This window comes from Talpa occidentalis, unplaced genomic scaffold, assembly GCF_014898055.3.
Source record: "Talpa occidentalis isolate TD23 unplaced genomic scaffold, MPIMG_talOcc4v2.1 talOcc4.12, whole genome shotgun sequence".
Classification (NCBI taxonomy): domain Eukaryota; kingdom Metazoa; phylum Chordata; class Mammalia; order Eulipotyphla; family Talpidae; genus Talpa; species Talpa occidentalis.
The window spans coordinates 12288241-12310058 of record NW_023601212.1 but is presented as its reverse complement, the minus strand read 5'-3'; the positions used below and the strand labels follow the sequence as shown (position 1 = coordinate 12310058).

General features: G+C 43.4%; 1 protein-coding gene across 1 annotated transcript in view; it reads right to left on the bottom strand.

The window, feature by feature from the left end:
- POU2AF2 (POU class 2 homeobox associating factor 2) overlaps positions 1 to 10679 on the bottom strand; it is a 33929-nt gene extending 23250 nt beyond the window's left edge. The window contains exons 1-2 of the mRNA XM_037504251.2: positions 10662 to 10679; positions 1713 to 1822 (exon numbers count right to left, since the gene is read on the bottom strand). Of these exons, the coding sequence (XP_037360148.1) occupies positions 1713 to 1822; positions 10662 to 10671 (120 nt within the window). The 5' untranslated portion in view covers positions 10672 to 10679. The remainder of the gene's footprint in view (positions 1 to 1712; positions 1823 to 10661) is intronic.
- Between the last annotated feature and the right edge of the window lie 11139 nt (positions 10680 to 21818).

Sequence of the window (21818 nt, the reverse complement as noted above, 5' to 3'; positions counted from 1 at the left end):
AGTGTCTTGGGCCAGTAGCTACCACTCAACAAACTCTTATCAGGGTAGAGAGAAGAGCCCTGGCTATGGCCTGGGAGGCTTCTACACTTGCTCTTTGGTCTCCGGTATCGTTCTCGAGCTATAATGTGCCAAGGAATCACCCAAGGAACTCGTTCATAAAGGCCATTTATAGTCTACTATGCTATAGATATGCTTGGGGCAGGGCCAGGAATCTGCATTTAAAAGGAACTAATATGACAATTAATTATATTTATATTATCTCTTGAAAAGTAATAATTAGAGAAAACACACTGTTTTCTTGAGCCAGAAGTCATGCTAGGTAATTAAAAAAAAAGATAATAGTTTTTCTCCACTGTTTGGATATAGGCTTTCTTGTCTTGGGAACTCTGGGATCATTTGTACAGAAGTGTTGATGATGTTGCCAGGAGGGCGATGTTTCCTCACTCACACTGGCAGGTGCAATGGCTGCTTCTAGACTACGGGGTTATCCACATCATGTCTTCAGTCTTGACAGTTCGCCTGGAACTTTCATCAAGTTCAAAGTTCTAGCCGGGATCATGGCCAAGTAATCCATATTACTTCCTTGAGGCTGGCTCACACAGAGTAGAGTCTGAATCCTCTCTTCCCCTCCCACCTCTCAAGAGGGTATGAATATTTTTAACACACCCCAGATGATTCTGAGCAGGCGCTGGTGAAACACTCCATTAGAAGCAGACAAGGAGCCATTGATCCAGATTTCTCTATCACCTGAGCTCCATTCATTCAACTAGAAGGGAGGAGGTGGTTTAAAAGGAAGGAAGGCAGAAGATGTGCAATAGAAGGTGTTTTCATCTGGGAGGAACTGGAAGCTGGAGTTGGGTCATTTACACATTTCTCAGAAAGTTGACTTGGGAGCAGTGTTGGCACGGCTGAGCCCTGCCTGAGCAGACACAGTGGGGACACCCGTGGGTCTGATGTGTTATACCCTTGTGCCTGGTGCTGTCCGTGGTTGCCTCGTTTATCCCAGTTCCCTTGCTCTTAATCCTGCTCCCAGCGATGCCTGCCATTCATGGTGTTATATTTTACCTACTACAAGAAGTGATTATATCCTCATCTTGATAGCCCGTGACTATTTCCATGCTAGAATTAACTCTGGAGATGTGGGTGCAGCTACATAAACATTCTAGGCACAGAGTGTGAAGCTGTTTTTGATGCAGATGACAGATAGAGGCTTTACACTAAAGACATCTCCTGGGGTTTTTGAATATGAAGTTGCATGCTACAGAGAGAACTTTGCCACCTTGTCTCAACCTGGTTTAGAATAATGTGTTTTTTTAAAATCGCATTTTTTTTTAATTGAGGTAATGTTGGTATACGACACCAGATACGATTCAGAGATACAGGATCATACCTCTTCAGAAGGAGGTCCACATTATTTTTACCAACTGTGACTTTGTTAATTCACGACTGGAGGGAATGAGAAAGTCAGGGTTCAGCCTCCATTCACAGGCAGCCAGACATCCCCAGAGCTTTTGGGGTGCTGGCTTGGAGTGTGCTGTGACGTTAATACCAGCAATTTTATTGTTTGCTGTTAAATAAAGGAGGCTTTGCTATGGAGAATATCAACTCGAGTGGCTGGGAGATTGGTGCGTGGAGTAAGGGAGGGAGAGATAGCTAGCCTGAACAGGAGACAAACCCCCAGAGGCTTCAGAACGTATTAGATTGAGACTTACATTAAATCTCGAAGTACTTGTCTGCCTGGATCGTTTTTCTGCCAGTAGATCTTTGACTGTATGCTTCACTCTCACGCCCTGATACACTCGTTTGCTGTAGTCTCCTGGGACTTAAGCAAATGAAATAGTAACAATCAATTGTGGATGGAAGAATTCAGTTAACCTCCTAAGGGGCACATTCAAGGGCTGATAATTGCGATGCTATTTGCTCGTTAAAGTGATAGATTTCTTGAACTGGAAGTCACCTCAACAGAGATCATTTTGCCCCCTCCCCTGTTTCTTGAAAGAAAGTCATCCCCTCTCTGCTTAAGAGAAAGAAACACTGTTCCATCTTTTACCAGCAGCTCATCAAGTCTCCTATTTTTGTATTCTGATTTGCCCCAGGAAGATTTATAATTTGTGTTTTAATCTTGAGATCAGAGATCAGATGCACCTGCAATAATGCTTCTTACTACATGATGCAAACATGAGCTTTGCATGATTCAGGTTACAGAGTGACAGTGTCCCTGCCGCATCATCTCTGTGATGTAGATGAGCAGGTCAACTGGATGGCCTCAAGAAGAAAGTTCCTTATTATCTGTCTTCTCTACTAAATTAACTATTTTTAATTTTTGAAACTAAGGTGATACAACATGAGAAATTGTCGCTTCGAAGTTAGGCCAAAGACAGGAAGGAATCATCCATTCCCCTAACAGATATTTATCGAGCCCATACTCTGTGCTTACCAAACACACTACAGTGCTTGGAAATTGACATGTATTATTTAATTTGCTCCAATTTACAGATGAAGACACTGAGGTTGGGGGCTAAGTTCTTTGCCAAGCTCTCATGATTGCTGGTCAGCAATAAAGTGGGGATCCAAGAAAAATATTTCCCTGAGGTTCTGAAATCTTCAGCTCTGCTTCTAGGGATAGTGAGTCAGGGGCTGCCCAGGAGAGCCTTCGATGTGGACTATTACAGAACACATATAGGCACCGAATTAGTAGTTGAACTGGGGGAATTGTAAAGTATTTTCTAACTGAAATAATTGTTCTATAGTGGGTTGGATGGTTTTAGTTCTATTTTATTGAGGTGTTGCTGGCAATTTCAGCTGGCACAGAATTCAGCATCAGGGTGCGTGACTAAACATAATGAACACGAATGTATTAGGCATCTAACCAAAAATATCCTCTAATCTGACTGAATGTGTAGTCTAAGGCTGTAATTTGATTTATGAGCTAAATCTCCATGCAGAAAGAATGGAAGGGAGAAACCCCAACCAGAAGTAAGGCCAAGTGGGAAGTGGATGGAAGAGGCTGTTAGCTTGGGGCTCAGCTCTCACACCCCACATGGGTGTCACTGGGTTGGGAAATCAGCCTCTCAGCTCCATTTTCTTCATCTGTAAAATGGCTATAAGAACCTCTCCATAGCTGACTTCAGAGTTTTATTGAACGTGCATGTGATGTGACCATGCTTTGGAAACTGCTAGATTTTACACAAAATGCCTCTACAAAATGGAGAACTAGGTTCCAAGAAAATATATTATTTAATTCAAATAAAGCCACATGCACCCTGATTTCCACAAAACAGAGTTATCTGTAGGGTGAGTTAGCTGTACTTTTGAGGGTTTTGGTTTATATATCCTTTAATTAAGGGGGTTTGAATTATTTCATTTAAATCAGCCTCAAATCCAAAGCTTAATAACCTTATGTTTGTTCCAAAGGAATCAAGTATTGCATCTAGAGTTGTGTACAATATCCCCTCCTACCCTCTTTCCCCCCTACCCCCCTTTTGGGAGAAGTTTAAGGCTACATTTACTTATCAATTATAATTATTGTCTCTGTGTCAGGCATTGTGTCAGGACTGGGATACAAAAGAACATGCTATCTGGTGGGAGGAGAGAAATACTTAAAATCATTATAATGCAAATGTGCTAAGTGCAACAATGGAAAATTGCCTGGGAGATTCAGAACACAGAAGATGCCAGTCCCTGGTGAAGGCAGGCAGGGAGTGAGGGAAAACAAGGGGATGCTGACCTCAGGTCAGAGTGTGTGGTGTTGGTAAACTGGCCCAGAACATTCCAGTCTGACAGACAGGCCTGGAGACAAGAACAGAATAAGGCATGTGAGAGAGGAAGTGACAGGGGTAAAGCTGGGAAAGGAACCCAGTAGCTCAGTTATGAAGTTTCTTGTGTTTGAAGGAGTTTGGACTTTGTCCTGTGGGCAGTGACCCCCTGGAGGCTTTTAATCAAGGGAGCAGTGTGGCTGGATTTGCATTTTATTTAATTAAAAAATATTTTTATTGTGGTAGTGGTAGCCTTGGTTTACATCATTGTTGGTATCTTGGAACTATGGGGCCCCCTCCTCAGGTGGTGGTAGACTTTTCTGGCAGCCGCAAGGAGGGTGAATTTAAACATCACAAAACCACAGGGAGACCAGTCAGGAGAATTCTGGAATAACTCAGTCAAGAGGCAGTGGGTCCGAGCAGTGGTAGACAGGAGAGAGAGCGCGGGGCAGACATCTCAGAGCCACCATGTTGTTGATGGTGATGAGTCAGAGGATGAAATCTCAGGGGCAAGTGTGTGAAAGGCAGAGTCTGTAATAACACAGGGGGGATGATGTGTGCCTGGGGGAGACAAGCCAGGTGACCCCAGCACCTGTGAGGATCAGAATCTTGGGTTCCTCACGCTCTGGTTGGGAAACTCTGGACTAGACTAGGTGTTTAAAGATGGAAGCCTGGCGATCAGCCTCATCCAAAGGGCCTTCAGAGAAGGAGAAGAGAAGCCTTTGAGGAAGAAAGTGGTTGGTGAAGAACTGGAAAAACCAGGGGAATAAGGAAGGTATCTAGAATTCAGGGGAAGGGAGCTCAATAAAGGAGGAAAAAGCAGGAATGTGGAATGGCCAACAGGGGTCCGGGAAGGTAAGGACAGCAGAGCATCCGTTGTCTTCAGTGTTGTGGTTTCAGTGCTTAGCAAGAGCAATTTGGGAAGAATGTGGGGGTGGCCAGAGGCCAGGTAATAATGTCCCGGGAGGAGGCAAAGACAGAGAGGGAGACCTCTTGAAGTTCGAATGACAAAGAGAAGTTAGCAAGGGGATGATACCTGGAAAGAGCCATAGTGTCAAGCAGAGCTTTGCTTGTGATTTGCTATCTATGTGTGCATTTCTGGGTTACAGAGATTTGAGGAGATGTGAACGGCACTCAAGGGACGGTGGGAGTAAACATGGAGAAAAGGAGACACTACGATGTGAGGACATCTTGAAGAGGAAGGAGAAACCGGGGTCAAGGGCATTCACTCGGCGCTCATCCTCGGTAGGGCAGAGGCGGGTGGCCGAGTGGTGTGGGCAGTGGCTGCGAGGCTGGAGTGCCCACCGAGCAGCCTGGAGGAGGAGAGAGACGCAGGGACTAAAGGTCAGACGCGAGCAAGGGTTCGAGTCAGACAGACAAGGGGAGCCCTATGATCCTCGAAGTGCGTCCCGGGGCCGGCAGCAGCCGCGCTGGCTGGGACTTGCTAGGAGAGCAGGTCCTCGGTGCTCCTCCCGATGCACTGCGGGCGAGGGCCCCTCCGTACATACATGTGTTGACAGGCCCTCTTGGTCATTCTGATGTTCTCTGAGGTTTGAGAACCACAGACGTACGTAAGGGTAAAGACTTCATGAAGTGGAGGGAAACACTAGGTCTCCTAGCTGCGCAGGACGGGGAGAGTCGGGCTGATGGGTGGCGGCGTGGACCTCAGCTGGGGGAGTCAGGGGTAAAGGTGAAGGGTCCAGGCTGAATCCTTTGTGTGTTGCAGCCAGTCTTGGCCTTATTTATTTATTTATTTTTTCCAAAACGGCTTTTCATGGATGATTTTGATTTGATTTATCAAGATATGCTGGATGTTACACCAAAAAGCCTAGAGGAAGCGGCACCTATTCTAAGTAAGTTTGACAGATAACCACAAGGCGATTAGCAGGCAGAGAGAAAGTTTATGAGATGGCAAATAACCAGAGCAAAACTCGTGAAGTTGTTTCCGAAGCAGTCAGCGGCGCGCTGGGCAGTGCTGACTCCGTGCAGGGTCGCGGGCAGCGTGCCTGAGTGGGTGCAAAATAAATGAGCGCATAGAGCAGATGTCCTTCAGGAGACCTGCTTTAGCGAGAGAAATAAAACATTGAAAAAAAAGACATTCGTGTGTGGAAGAGGAGAGAGGAGAGAAGAGGACACTGCGGTGCTGGCGAAAGCTTTGTGGGCTGAGCTGAGGCTCGGATGTGGCCTGGAGGTTAGGCGGAGGGAGGGAGGCCCTGCAGATGCCAGGCGTGGCAGGAGCTCAGCAGAGGCATGAAGGAGCAAGGCATGTGTAGAGGGGTGAGGATCGGGGCAGGTGGGTTCATGGATTTAAACACCCTCTCAACGAGCATGAATTTCCAAGGCCTGTTGTGAGCCCAGACCTGTAGGTGTTCACACTTGGACATTCTTCTTCACCTGGGGCCAGGTAGATGCTTTGACCATCGCATCTCCAGATCTGAACCCATTCTTCTCGCATATTCGCTTTACCTGCCATCTTCTCTGTCTCAGTTGTTGCCAGGTCCATCCTTCTAGTGGCTCACACTGTAGGGTCAACCTCAGCTCCTCTCTTTCTCATACTGCACTACCAGCCTTCAGGAAGTCCTGATGGTGCTAACCTGCAAAATAACTCCACAACCTGCTGACTTTTCTGCTCCTCCACTGCTAACATCCAGGTTCAGTCCCCGGTCATCTCTTGCACATGACTGCAGCAGCCCCTTAACTGGCCTCCTCACTGCCCTGCTTCCCAGCCTTCACCCCTGCTCCCTGTTCTCAGCACAGCAGGCAAAGTGACCCTTTAAAAAAGAAAATCCGTTCATGTCACTCCTCAAAAACACACCGTGATTTCTGTTTCACTCAGAGTAAAAGCCAAAGTCCCTCCTATGGCCCAACATGGCTTGGCTTTGATGCTCGAGAGTCTGATCTCATCCCGGACACTAGCCCCGTGCTCACTACTCTCCAGCCAGTTTCTGAGATGCTCCAGACACACCACTTCTGCCTGCAGACCTCGCATCGCTATCCACTCTGTCTGGAATTTTCTCTCTCCTCCCCCACCACCATTATCCACATGCCCTTGTCTCTCAAGAGTTGGCTCAACTGTATTCTTTTTTTTTAAATTGTGCACTTTATTTATTTTTTTTAAAAGATTTATTTATTTATGCAAGCACTGGGTACAGTCAGAAGCACTGGAGGGTGAGAGAATTCACCAGAGCCAGAGCGGGGAGCAGAACAGGCAGAAGGACTGAAGTACACTGCTGAGGGGAGCAGCGGGCGGCAGGAGAGGTCTGTGCACCATGTGGGACCCTCCTCCAGCAGCCGGGGAGCAGCCGGGGATCGAACCGGCGCTGCAAAGGCTGTGGGCAGCTTCGCAACCCAGCGCTCAACCGCTGCGCCACCGGGGAGGCCCTCAACCGTACTCTTAATGAGAACATAGTTAAATTATGTTGCTTTTCCCCATAAAATATTGTGGATCCCCTTACACTATTCTACTATTTCTTTTTATGTAGCATTTACACTTATAATGTCCTATATAACTTCCTCATGTATTAAGTGTATTGCTTAGGGGCTGTCTCCTCCTTATTTAAAATCAGTTCCACTGGGCTTGGCTTTCATTAAATTCTTCTTGGAAGCATCTTTTTTGGTTGTTGTTGAGAATGAAGGAAATGTTGACCATCTTGAAAGCCAGACTGTACAAATTTGTACTGTATGTTGCAGATGATGGAAAACACCAAACTTTTTGAACACAAGAGTATGACTTTGTCATATTTGGGGGAAGATTTGGAGTACCTCTTTGGAAGACGAATCTGAGGGTAGATCCTAGGAGAGGTTGAGGATGAGGAAGCAGATAGGCTGGAAAATGGTAAAACAGTAAGAGAATCACAAGATAGTGGAAGTGACCGGGAAGGGACCAGACCGAGGCAACTTTCAAAAGAAAACACGCGTGTGCTATTGTGCACACTATGCACACTCACAGACTGGAATGCATGGGGCGAGAAATCAAGGAGACAAAGAAGAGAGCTGGTGGACTTCGAGCTTGGGTGGCATAATCAAAAATGGCCTGCAGATCCTTTTAGCTGGAACTTTGGAACTTTGACCAGGGTTAGAACGGTGCTTCTAAGCTTTGTCTTTAAATCTATGGTAGTTAAGATTATGAAAATAAAACTCCTCAAGGAAGAGTTTATAGTAAGAGAAGGCTAGAAATTTAATTCCTGTACCTCTGCTGCCCAGGGGAGCCGGCACGGACAGGGGGTGGGGTGCAAGGACAGGCCAGAGACTCAGGGCAGAGCAAACGGAGGGTGTCAAGTATCTGCACTAAGAAGACTGCAGTAAATCCTTGCGGAGTAGATGAAAAAACACAATAGAATCAACTATAAGGAAATAATACTTGTAGACTAAGTAAAATGACTCCTAGAGAGGCTGAGGGAAGTGAAGTTGGAGAAAGGTTTTAGGAAAAGGTAAAGACTGGGCGAGAAAGAGGTTTTCTCTGAGGCAGGAAGGAAATATACTCTCTGGGGCTTTCTCGAAGTGGGGCAAAGCCATGCTCTGAAGCAGTGGCACAAAAAGGCAAACACCTACACTTCGCACAGCACAACAAGAGGATTAAAACAAATTTTAACTCAGCCACAGAACCTAGTACAAATTCTTAAATCTATCACCTGGTTTACTCCTCCCGTTCCTGAGAATTCTGGTTTCTTAAGCTCCTGAGTTTCTGCCCTCTTTTTTGGAAAGGAATGATATTTACTTTAAAAACCTTACAGGCATTCCTACTCCAGTGCATTGTGTCTATTTAAAGAGCCCACACCTGCAGAAACCAGGAATCACTTAAGCTTCTTTATTCAAATACTCTAGATACAAACTTGCATTCAGCTCAGTTGTTGAGAAAACAAAGACATGTTTCCGGACAGAAAGCACAAGCAAATATCAATATGAATCAATTTAGCCTTTAGAATTTGGAAAAATCTTTTTTTGTGCTTAATATTGTGATTGTGTATATGTGACACATTGGCACAGACACTGCTGGTTCCTGTTGGCTTGATGGGCTGAGCCCATAGTCAGGTGAATGGTCCTGTGGGTCCTGTGGTTTTTTTCCACCACGTCCCATTTATACATGTGCCGAAATGGGATATTTAAAATGTAGGCAATTCCTAAAGTACTTTTAATTATGCAATAGCAAACACACTTATGGTGTCTGAAGCACCTACTGATTTTACAAGTTTTGATGCCATTCTCTGGAATACATCTTCTGCCTTTTAAATTCTCGAGAGTCTCTAAGCAGGTGCTCCTTACACCAGGTGAGGGAGTCAAGAGATAGTTCAAGGCAGACCAAAGAGTAGAACCAAACACCATCCACAGCTTTAGGGAAGAACAAATCCTAAACTGTGGTCCCGCAAATATGAAACAGGCGCATTTATGCTCAAGACAAAGACCTGGAGCCACAGGGCTTGGTGGGCAGCCTCTGCCTTGTTCCTTGTGTGCTGTGGGCCAAGTGTCCTGAGGAGGCCTCCTGGCCAGGGGCAGTCCAGTGTGTGGGCACCTGTCAGGCTCAGGTGCCATCCTGGCGCTGTGCGGACCCCTTCCCCGCCCTGCTAACCCAGCACAGCCTGCCTTGCTGGGGAGCCGGGTGCCCTCTCCGGGGGAGGCAGAGGCCCACTGAGGAATCATAGTGCTAGTTCAGTCCCCACGGGCAGCTCAGCCTTTGAGTTCCGCTTGTATCTGGGGAGAGGGCACCCTACTGGTTTAACTCGGGCAAACCTCCCTGGGAACACCAGGTAAGGCAAGGTCATCAAAGAATCCTGAAATACCCCCATGGAATCTGGAAGTAAAGATGGAGACTTTTAAACTGTGTGAGTTTACCACGTTAGGATTTTATAGAAGTTTGGTTGGCTCCCATCTTAGGCATCTATAAGCCCCTCCTAGGAGCCACCCCTCTCTCCCACCTTCTAAGTCTCCAAACTGGATCCAAAAGGGAGGGACAGGGAGCCTCGGGGTGGGAACACAGCTGGGAGGGGGCCCGTTGGTCTAGGCCAAAGGACTGTGGGTGCTTTGGCGGTGGGCATGGTTGGGGGCATCCCTCTGAGGGGGGTGAGCCTAGTTCCCTAAATCATACACAGCATCGTAAACCAATATGACATCAATAAGCAAAACCAAACCAAAAACGTAGCCCGTATGTCAACTGTTAGTTCCCTGCTTAGGACTCTCACTATCTCCTTAACTTTGGAGATGTGACTTCGAAGAGCCTGGAGCATTTAAAAAATATATTACTTTTTCTTTCACGGTACTTTACATTCTTGAAATATTTCTTCTGTCATCATTTGTCAACATCTCAAAATGTGGACTTTTTAGTCTCCAATTTGTTCCTCAATGGGTGGGTTTTACTCTATGTTGATAATAACATCTGTGTCCGGGGGGCTTAAACCAGCTGGGGGTGATCTGGGTGTCCTTTGAAATAGATATGAAAATAGATAGGAAATAACAGCTCAGGCTCTTATACACATGTGGAAAATTTTCACCTTTAGCCTAAAGTAAGATGTGTGAATAAAAGATATTTCAAGTTGTAGATAACTGTAGACTCTTCTGCTTTCTGTATAATTGAGCACTTACTGGAAATTATTATATTTAATGTGCACCGTCATTATGCTAGAAGAGTTCTTAATACGTAACTCCTCATTTAAAAAAATAATGATAAATGGAGTTGATGTCTCAGAAGAAATGCCAACCTAGATTGTATGAGCAGTAAAAGTATATTGAACCATTAGTAATTAAATATGACTAGAATCCTGAAAATGTTACCGAAAGTTGGAATTTGTTGGTCTTCTTGCCAGAGTTAGGGATTTTTTTTTTCTTGTCTGCTTTATGTTATCTTTATGACATCAAAAAATAAATATTTGGATTATTAAGGTTAAAAATATTTAATAATAGACATTGACTCACCACTTTCCATTCTGGATGGTTCTGGAGAATTTCCTTAATGGCAGGTAGGATGCCTGGAGGATGGCGTGTTCTGCTTGATAAAGGGATCCTGGTCTCCTGTGAAGGTCAGCCTGATGCTGATGGAAAGGCTTCTCTGTACAAGGCTGTGATGCTGCTGAAATGCCTTGCTTTAGATTTGAGTAAATGCAAATTCTTTGGTGTCTGTTATTCTACAATTTGCATCCCTCATGTAGACTGTCTATGGAGGTAATTTTTCTTTCCCAAGAAGATTTTTATTCAGTAACAATGAGTTTCCTTTGGGAACATACTCTCTTAAAAGTTTATTATGGAAACAAGGAATCCATTATTTGTTTTCCGAATAGCAGTGGACTTTTCTATCCCTTTAATATCGGATTAGGTTTTGCAAAATCGCCCATACAGTGGTTCCCAGCAGGAAATACAGGTACTATGTCTGTAATACTTGGATTATGGGGGCATGATTTTTAAAAAGTGGACATCTTTCAGCTAGAGATAGAATTCTAGGAAGATATTTTTATATTTAATTAGAGATAAAAAAGAATGTCACCTTAATACAGTTGGCTAACCATCTTACCATACATAAAACGTAAAACATAACCCTCTAGCAGAGGTTCCTGAGCTTACCCTTACCAGTACATCGGAATCACCAGTGGAGCTGGCTGCAATTATCTTTGCTCGGAGCCGGTCCCATTCTATTTCAGAACCATTTGGGGAGTAGGGGCCAGATAGCTATATTTTAAAACAAACTTTCTGATTGTCAAAAGGATTTTCTTTGTTGCATATTCAGCCTGTGAGCTCTTTTAGAGCGAATTTTAAGGTAAAATCAAATTTGAGGTCCTTTCTGGTATTTCCCTTGTTCATCCTTCTCTACAGATGCTGCTTAACCTACTGTTGGTTCTGTAGCCCAGCCCTGAGCAGAGTTCCTGCTTGTTCTAGGCAGGTGCAGCGCTGTTATTTGGGAACTTCAGATGAATCTCACCCCAAGGGCATGTGTCCTTACCTCATTTCAGACCAGAGAAATGTAGAGAGCTGTGGCTTTGAAGGTGCATTCTGCAGATCCCCAGAGGTCCCAGGGACTGGCTCAGGGGACTGGCAAAGTCCCAATTAATTTCATAATAAAATAACACGTGATTTGACTCTTATTTTCTCACTTTCATGAGTTTACAGAAGAACTTTCTACAAGTGATCTCAAATAGATTAAGTGAAAAAGCAGGTGTGACTATCAACAATGGATAGATCAACAAGACAAAAAATAAGTAAAGAAACCAAAGCTCTAAATAAGGACCTAGAGCAATTGGGCTTAACAGACATCTATAGAACACTAAACCCCAAAAAAACGGAGTACACATTTTTCTCAAGCGCACACGGATCATTCTCCAGGATCGATCACATACTGGGGCACAAGACAAACATCAACAGATACACCAAGATTGAAATCATATCAACCATCTTTTCTGACCATGAAGGCGTCAAACTAGAAATAAACCATAAAAAGAAGGCAAGGAACTTTCCTACCTCATGGAGATTAAAAACCACACTACTGGAAGACCATTGGACTAATGAGGAGATCAAAGAAGAAATTAAAAAATTTTTTGAATTGAACGACAAGGAGGACACCAATATCCTAAATGTATGGGATGCAGCAAAAGCAGTAATAAGAGGAAAATATATAGCAATAGAAGCTCACATCAAGAAACAAGAAAGAACGCAAAGAAACAACCTAATCTCGAAGCTCAAAGATCTAGAAAAAGAACAACAAGAAAACCCCAAAACCAGTAGAAGAAAAGAAATAATAAAAACCAAAGCAGAAATAAATGAAATTGAAACTAAAAAAACAATCCAAAAGATCAATGAAACCAAGAGCTGGTTCTTTGAAAAAATCAATAAAATAGACAAACCCCTAGCCAGGCTCACAAAGGAAAAAAGGGAGAAAGCACAAATAAACAGGATCATCAATGAAAGAGGAGAAATCACAACGGACACAGCAGAAATCAAAAGAATAATCAGTAACTACTATGAACAGTTATATGGAAACAAGTTTAACAATCTAGAGGAGATGGACAAATTCCTACAACTCTACAATCACCCAAAGCTAGATAAAGAAGAAATAGAACACCTAAACAGACCAATTACAATTAGCGAAATTGAAATGGTAATCAAAAACCTCCCCAAAAACAAAAGCCCAGGACCTGATGGATTTACAAATGAATTCTACCAAACATTCAGAGACGAATTAGTGCCTATCCTTCACAAACTCTTCCAAAAAATTGAGAAGGAAGGGACAATACCAAACACGTTCTATGAAGCCAACATTACACTAATACCAAAACCGAACAAGGACAACACAAAAAAGGAAAACTATAGGCCAATCTCCCTAATGAACACTGATGCAAAAATCCTCAATAAAATTTTAGCTATCAGAATCCAACAATGTATCCATAAGATAATTCACCACGACCAAGTTGGATTCATTCCAGGGGCACAAGGATGGTTTAACATCCGAAAATCAATCAACGTTATCCAACACATCAACAAAAAGAAATATAAAAACCATATGATAATATCAATAGATGCTGAGAAAGCTTTCGACAAAGTGCAACACCCATTCATGATAAAAGCCCTTGAAGTTCTTGGGATACAAGGAACATACCTCAACATCATAAAGGCCATCTATGACAAGCCAACAGCCAGTATCATTCTCAATGGTGAAAAGCTGAAAGCAATTCCATTAAGATCTGGAACAAGACAAGGATGTCCACTCTCACCATTGCTTTTCAATATAATACTGGAAGTCCTAGCCAGGGCAATAAGACAAGAGAAAGACATCCAAGGAATCCAAATAGGAAAAGAAGAAGTCAAGCTATCACTATTTGCAGACGATATGATATTATACATAGAGAACCCCAAAAACTCCACAGAAAAGCTAATTCAACTCATCAATCAGTTCAGTAAAGTGGCAGGATACAAAATCAACACGCAAAAGTCAGTAGCCTTCCTATACACAAACAATAAATCTGAAGAAGAAGAAATCAAAAAGACCATCCCTTTTGTTATTGAAACAAAAAAAATCAAATATTTGGGAATAAATCTAACAAAAGAGGTAAAGGACCTATACAAAGAAAACTATAAAACACTGTTAAAAGAAATAGAAGAAGACACAAAGAAATGGAGAGACATCCCCTGCTCATGGATTGGAAGAATAAACATTATTAAAATGGCCATCCTTCCAAAAGCAATATACAGATTCAATGCTATTCCAATCAAAATTTCAATGTCATTCTTCAAAGAAATAGAACAATTATTGATGAAATTCATATGGAATCACAAAAAACCCCGAATAGCCAAAGCTCTCCTGAAAAAAAAAGAAGGGAATGGAGGCATCAGACTCCCAGACTTCAAACTATACTACAAAGCCATAATCATCAAAACTGCATGGTATTGGAACAAGAACAGACATACAGACCAATGGAATCGAATAGAAAATCCAGAAATAAACCCACAGATTTATGGTCAACTAATCTTTGACAAAGGAGCAAAGACTATGCATTGGAGCAAAGAAAGTTTGTTCAATAAATGGTGCTGGGAAAACTGGGTCGCTACATGCAAAAGAATGAAGCTTGACCACCACCTCACACCATACACAAAAATCAACTCAAAATGGATTAAAGAACTAGACATAAGACCTGAAACCATAAAATATATAGAAGGAAATATAGGCGAAACACTACGTGATTTGCACATCAAAGACATCTTTACAGACACATCACCCAAAGCAGTGATAGTGAAGGCAAAGATAAACAGCTGGGACTATATCAAATTAAAGAGCTTTTGCACAGCAAAAGAGACAATAACAAAAACAAAGAGAAACCCCACCAACTGGGAGAACATTTTTGCACCCAACACTAATGATAAAGGACTGATCACAAAAATCTGCAAAGAGCTGATGAGACTCAACAACAACAAAGAAAATAATCCAGTCAAAAAATGGGCAGAAGAGCTTAAAAGAAACTTCTCTGAAGAGGAAATGCAAATGGCCAACAGGCATATGAAAAAATGTTCAACATCACTTGTCATCAGGGAAATGCAAATCAAAACTACCATGAGATACCATCTTACACCAGTGAGAATGGCACATATTAAAAAAACTAGCAACAACAAATGTTGGCGAGGGTGTGGAGAAAAAGGAACTCTTCTCCACTGTTGGTGGGAGTGCAAACTGGTCCAACCACTGTGGAAAGCTGTGTGGAGATTTCTGGACCTACTAAACATAGAGCTTCCATATGACCCAGCAATTCCACTCCTAGGTATTTACCCAAAGGACACAGAAACATCAATTCCAAAGAACACCTGCACCCCTATGTTTATAGCAGCACTGTTTACAATAGCTAAGCTTTGGAAACAACCCAAATGCCCAAAAATAGATGACTGGATCAAGAAGATGTGGTACATATATACCATGGAATATTACTCAGCATTCAAAAAAGATAAACACATGCAATTTGCAGCAACATGGATGGCGCTGGAAGGGATCATGCTCAGCGAAATAAGCCAAAAAGAAAAAGAAAAATACCGGATGGTCTCACTCATAGCAGGAATCTAGAAAACTTAAATAATGGACCAGGAAAATGAATAACTATAAGAAAGTGAAAATCAAAATCAACAAAAAACTATGAACCAGAGACACTTTTAGGGGGGCGGGGGCGGGAGGGGAGGGATTGGGGTCAGAATGGGGGGCTGCAATTGTATGGGGAATATAACAATAAAATTTATAAAAAAAAAAAAAAAAAAAAAAAAAAAAAAAAAGAAAAAGCAGGTGTGACCATCTAGTCATTTTTTTGGAAAGAATTCAGGAGATTTGAAAAATTATAAAACTCTTACCCTTCTCAATATATCTATTTGGAAAACATAGCTTTTTTAAAAATTAAAAGTTTATTTAGGTTAACATCTAATGGTTGACTATATTAAATGAATAATGTTAAAAAAATTCTTAGCTTAATTTCTAAGATATTAAAGATATGTGGTTATAGGTCATTTAAAAATAAGTTCTTTGGAATACTCATACTTTATAAGAGAATGAAGGGCCTCTGAGACCAAAAAGTTGGAGAGCTGATATGCTGGAAGAACACCTATAGTTTAAACAGGCTTTTGGAGTGTCTAATGCGTTCAAATTTGAGAACATTGTGTCTGTGCAATTCTAAGAAAAAAGCAAATAGGCAGTTTCTCAGTTTCTAGTTACCTATTCCCTTTACGCCTTCAAATGAGTACAAATCTTCAAATGAGAAAAAAGAGGGAGAACCTGCCCACTTTGGATTTATAGCCACCCCCCGCCCCCCACCATTTCTAGCTTTTTCTAAGCTGGGTGGCCCAAGGGCCCCCAGGTTCACCCTTGCTGGCTCTTCTGTCTGATAGCTCTCTACAGCCACACCTCGGGGATACAGGGGTTTGGTTCCAGACCCCCACAATGAAACAAATATCCAATAATATAAGTTGGACCACTTTTTTTCTTTCCTAGAATAAATAAAAGGAAGTTGACACTATACTGCAGTCTGTTACATGTGCAATAGCATTCTGTCTAATAAAATGACATCTCTCTTTATTCAATGTGACAGAGACATGAAGGGAGCACTTGCTGTTGGAAATATGCTGCCAGTAGATGTCCCTGATGCAGAATTGCAAAAAATGCAATATTGCAACATGCAGTCAAGCCAAATGCAGTAAAACCAGGCATATCTTTGTGAGAATGAAATATTAGATTATGAAGGGACTGTTACTGTTTCTATAGTAAAGTCCCCAGGCTTGTAGATTCTTCTAAACCCTACTTTTAAAAGAGGCAGGAACACCTTAAACTTTTCGAGCAGCATGGAACCATTTAAAAACAGATTCCAAAGGGAACAATGGTATGGCGAAGTTAGCTTAGCATGCTTCATGACAACCTTGGTGATGTGCTATATACACATTGATTCTCAGCCATGAGTACCTGGAACTTATATAATATAATGCAATACCACTTCAATAAATACACAGGACACTCACACACTCATATTCAAAACATGTTGCTGGCAGAACAAAGTCCAGGCTACTCAGCACAGCATTCCACGCTCTCTCTGCCCTGGGCCTGTCCCACCTGTCTGCTCGTCCCCCAGCCCCCTCCAAACAGCCTCTCTCCAGGACACAGTGCTCACAGCTCACCTGCCTCAGGATCTACAATGCGTACGAAATATGATCTACCCTAGATTTCCTGAATTGGAATATCTGGTGATCAGACAAGATCATCTGCCTTTTTAAGCCTCGCCCCCACTCCGCCCCCATGTAATTCTTAGTAAATGCAGAAGCTGCTCCAGCTCTAATCCCTGACCCATGGTGGCCGGGGTCCTCACAAGTGCTCCCTGCTCCACGGGCTGGCTTGTGTGTGCACCGAGGTGGATTCCACGCCCCCTTCCAAGGTGCTTCTTGCTGGATCTCTGTCATGGCCCTGATTTCATGCTGCTTTCCATTCTGGTCAGTGGTTTGCATATCCATCCCCCCATCCCAGACCAGATCACCTCTCTCTCCTCTTCTTCCCCATAGCACTGAACTGTACTTACGAAGCTGTGCATGTCTTTGGTTCCTGGTAGGTACCAGCCATGCTGAACCTCACCATGGCATCCACCAAAGTCAGTGGTTTCGGGGACAAGCAGCAATCTAATAAAGATAAGCACAGTGGGGGGATTTTATCATTTTTCACGGCAAAGGCATATTATCACGAGGATAACCTTTCCTTTCCGCAAGCTGTACGTGACACGTACGTCTCCCTGTAGGCTTGTCCTGTATCTGAAACTCAAAAAGTGATGATTTTCTAGAGAAAGTCTAACATAGAAATGTCCAGTACCCTGCAGAAGAAGCATTGTGGATACTACATATCATTGGGAGAGCTGAAATTCATTGAAGCTGAGAAATTGATTTGTGATAAGTGCTTATGCTTTAGAACACTCTCCAGTTCCCTGGCTACTTTTTCATAGAGCCCTGGAGCTGTTTATACAGAATTAAATATATTAAAGAAAACCCTAGAAAGCTTTGTTCTTATCCCAAGGAAACAAATCTGTAGATTGCTAGATGGTTGCTGCTGGAAAGACATGGATTGGTGACCAGGTTTGGTCTGTGTTGGTTTCAGTTGCTGGTGGTTCAGAAGCAGTGACTGCACAGTTGGGCAGTAAGTAAGGTCTGAGGAGGGTCTGAAGCAGCCTGTCAGCAGGAGGGGAGAGCCGGGAGTAGCTTAGGTTAAATAAACACAAATGCATGGCGTGTAGGCACCATTACTATCTGTGTCCTTTATCTCATAGTGGGAACACCCTTCAGATATTTTGCCCACTGCGTTTCTGTATATGCTTCCTCATTCATTCCAGGGCTGGGCACCTGCTGTGTGGGCTTGTAGTTCCTGGCAACTTGGCAGGGGCTTCATTGGCAAATGTGCTGTAAGGCTGACCCCATGGATGTGAGGGTGTGCAGGCCAGGTGTGCCAAGATGGAACCACGGCACACTTGCTGTTTCCCCACCTGCTTTTGTTCCAGGCTTCTTTTAGGAAGGGTTGGAAGGAGCAGATCAGGCAGGGGTTTGGGCCAATGGCATCCTCTTGTTGCACTCTGACTGCTGAGTACAAGAGAGGACTCTAAGAGGCAGAGAAGTATGCTAGTAACACACGAGATGCCTCTTAAATAGAAAGAAGAACAGTCTTTATGACATCAAAAGAAATAGAGATTTGGTCTTTGCCTTCAGTTCTTAACAGAGCTCCTGAGTCCCTTGTAAATTGCTGGATGATAGAAGCATCTTTTCTTCTCATGAGTCTCTTGCTGGACTCTTGGTGGCTTCAGGATGGGACTGGTTACCAGAAGACCAACCCCTGATTAGAAGCCTGGAACTTTCAGCCTTACCCCTCACTGTCCAGGGAGGGGTGAGGGACTGGAGATTGAGTTAATGATTGAAGCCTCCCTGAACATCTCTAAATGATGGGGTCTGGAGAGCTAAGGGGTGGTGACAATATGGAGATGCTGCAGGAGGGCACATGACCCTTCCCTGTCCATCTCTCCACTTGGCAGTCCTTGAGTTGAATCCTTTATAAGTTGATTAACTGTGACTAAGCAGTTTTTCTGCTGCAGTTCTAGTAAATTATTGAACCCAAAGAGGGCATTTCTGGAACCCCTGATCTATAGCCAGGTGGTAAGAAGTACAGGTGACTTGTGAAGGGCACTTGAGTGGATATTTAGTGTAAGAAATGAGTTAATTCAGGATTTCAGGTGAGTGTATCTGCAGGGAGTTTAAGTACAGCTCAGTGCATGAAAATCCACACATTTGGCATCAGCAATGGTGTGATAAAGAAGAAATAGGATTTTTCAGGTATGAACAAGCCCAGTGGAACTGTCACATGCAGCCAGAAGTCACTTTCCTCCCTGCAGCTGGATAGTTGTGAAGATTGGGATGACTCAACTTCCCCATCCCCCTTGGGAGGGCTGTGTCTCCTGTGGCACAAACTCGAATTGCTGAGTCTGTTCCATCAGCTTCTTGCTCCTTAGGGGAATACAGGCTTCCTGATGAAAACTGAGCCTCCAGAGTTTGCTCTGTGAGTGTGATCATGGTGTGAGAACAGAGTCAGCGAGTGACCCAAAGTACCAGACATGGCCACTGTGAGTCAAAGGAAGTGTCATTTAGAGAGACCTGCCTGGGATTTGCAGTGAGTGACCTGATCCCTTAGTATCTGTCCTTCTCCATGTGACCAGTTCATGGCCACAGACTTTCCCTTGAACCTGAAAACAGTTGTCTTGCAAATATTCCACATTTGGGCATATGGGAGCTCTGGTGGGGCTGTTTGCTATGGAAGGAGCAAAATATGGATGGTAGGCTGTTTGCTATGGAAGGAGCCCTGAAGAGCAGGCTGCTTACCCTGGGAGAAAGCACAATCCTAGACCCGCTGAAGCTGCTTCACCATACTTAGTTACCACCTGTGGAAAATGATTTAATTGATCCAGGTGTTTCATTTGGTAAAACAGGTACGCTGGAATTACATCCATGGGAGTCTTGAAGTCTGGCCTTAGTGGGACTACTTATTGGCAGGACATGCTTCAAGGAGTTTGACCAAGAATCATGGGAAGGGATGAATGAGGAGGCCTAAGGAAGACTTTGGGGATGCAGCTATTTTTATTTGGCATTAAATTTTTTTAATTGAGATGATATTGGTTTACAATACTGTATGATTTGGAGGTTCATACCTGTTCAAATGTATGTTACCATACCACATCCACCACTAAAACAACTGCAATCCTCTACTTTAGTCCTTTGGGCCTCCTGTCAATGTTGCTTCCACTTCCTCACCTGCCCCTCTGGTAGCTCAAAGCAGTCCTGTCAAAAATGAATGGAGGTATCATGCACCCAGACTTCAAACTATACTTCAAAGCTACAGTAATCAAAACCATTATGGTATTGGAATAAAAGTAGACATATGGACCAATGGAATAGAGTTGAGAGCCCAGAAATAAGCTCACAATTATATGGACAATTAATTTATAATAAAGGAGCCAAGAGTATATAATGGTGAAAAAAGTCTCTGCAACAAATGGTGTTAGGAAAACAGGACAGCCATAATCAAGAGAATGGATCTAGACCACTAACTCACACCATCCATGAAAATTCACTCAAAATGGGTTTGAGTTTTGAATGTAAGCTCTGCAACCATGAAATACCCAGAGGAAAACAGGCAAAACACTGTATGACAGTGGCTTCAGAGATGTCTTTGGAAACTTGTCTCTCTAAGCACAGGAAACAAAAGCAAAAATAAGCAAATGGCTCTACATCAAACCGAAAAGCTTCTGCACAGCAAATGAAATTGTCATGAAAACCAAAAGACACCCTACCTAATGGGAGAAGATATTTGCACATCCATAATCTGACAAGGGGCTAATATCCCAGATTGACAAAGAAATCATACAATTCAACAAGAGGAAACCAAATAGACCAATAAAAAAAATGAACAGAAAAGCTAAATGCCCATTTTTCTAAAGAAGACATACTGATGGCGAACAGGCATGTGAAGAAATGCTTATCATCATGCAGCATAGGGAAATGCAAATCCAAACCACAAGGAGTGCAATTATTAATTTTTTATGTCTGGGGCCACAGCATTCTGTGACCCATGCTCCCCCAGGGAGCAAGCAACAACATTCCTCCAAGTAGCTCTGGGGCAGGGGAGGCAGTGGGTTTATCTGCCAAGCAGCACATCCGGCCTGAAGAGGGTCTTGGGCCCTGCGGAACCAAGCCAGTTCCTTGAGTCCATTCCCAGAATCCATTAGCAGCCAGGGGATTTTAAGGTCCTGGGGCAAAGGTGAGGCGGTAGTATGGAGGTGCAGAGGGGAGCACCTGCTCGCTCACTGCACCCCAACTCACACCTTTTATTTGGTGACAGTGCCCATCTCTGAGTCCTGTAACTATGGTGTGGTGAGGGGAATAAGTAGTAATGGAAGGTACAAAGATTAACCCTGTCCCCCGTGTGATCCTTTTAGTAACGATGGTAGGATTTCAGAATCACAAGTTTCCCATATATTCAGGATCCTGAATGTGACAGTTGAGATAGAGATCTTGATTGTAGAAATCAAGGAGCTGATTCGGTAGATTTTATTTAAAGAGGGTTTTTTAAAAAAGATTGATTTATTTATGCATACAAGAACTGGGGTGCAGGCCAGAGGTGTGGGGGGTGAGAGGATTCACCAGAGACAGTGGGGAGCAGAACAGGCAGACTGACTGAAATACACTGCTGAGGGGAGCAGCGGGCTAGTGAGGAGAGGTCTGCTGTGCCATGTGGGTAGCTCCCTGGCTGGGGATAGAACTCATGCTGCAGTGGCTGCAGATTGCTTCATAGTGCTGTCTTAACCCCTTGCACCACCAGGGAGGCCCCTAGATAGGGATTTCATTTCATATTTAGTGTCAAGAAGTAGGTAAGTGCTTTCTGGTGTGAACTGAACCAGAACCTGGTCCTGAGCGCACTACAGGAGGCGAGTAGGGGACTCAATAACCTGCTCTAAGAATCAGCTTCTTCTCAGATCCAGCCTGATCTATGATGACGAGGTCTTTGCAATTATCTGGACGAAGTATCTCTGAAGCTCAGGTACCTCTGAT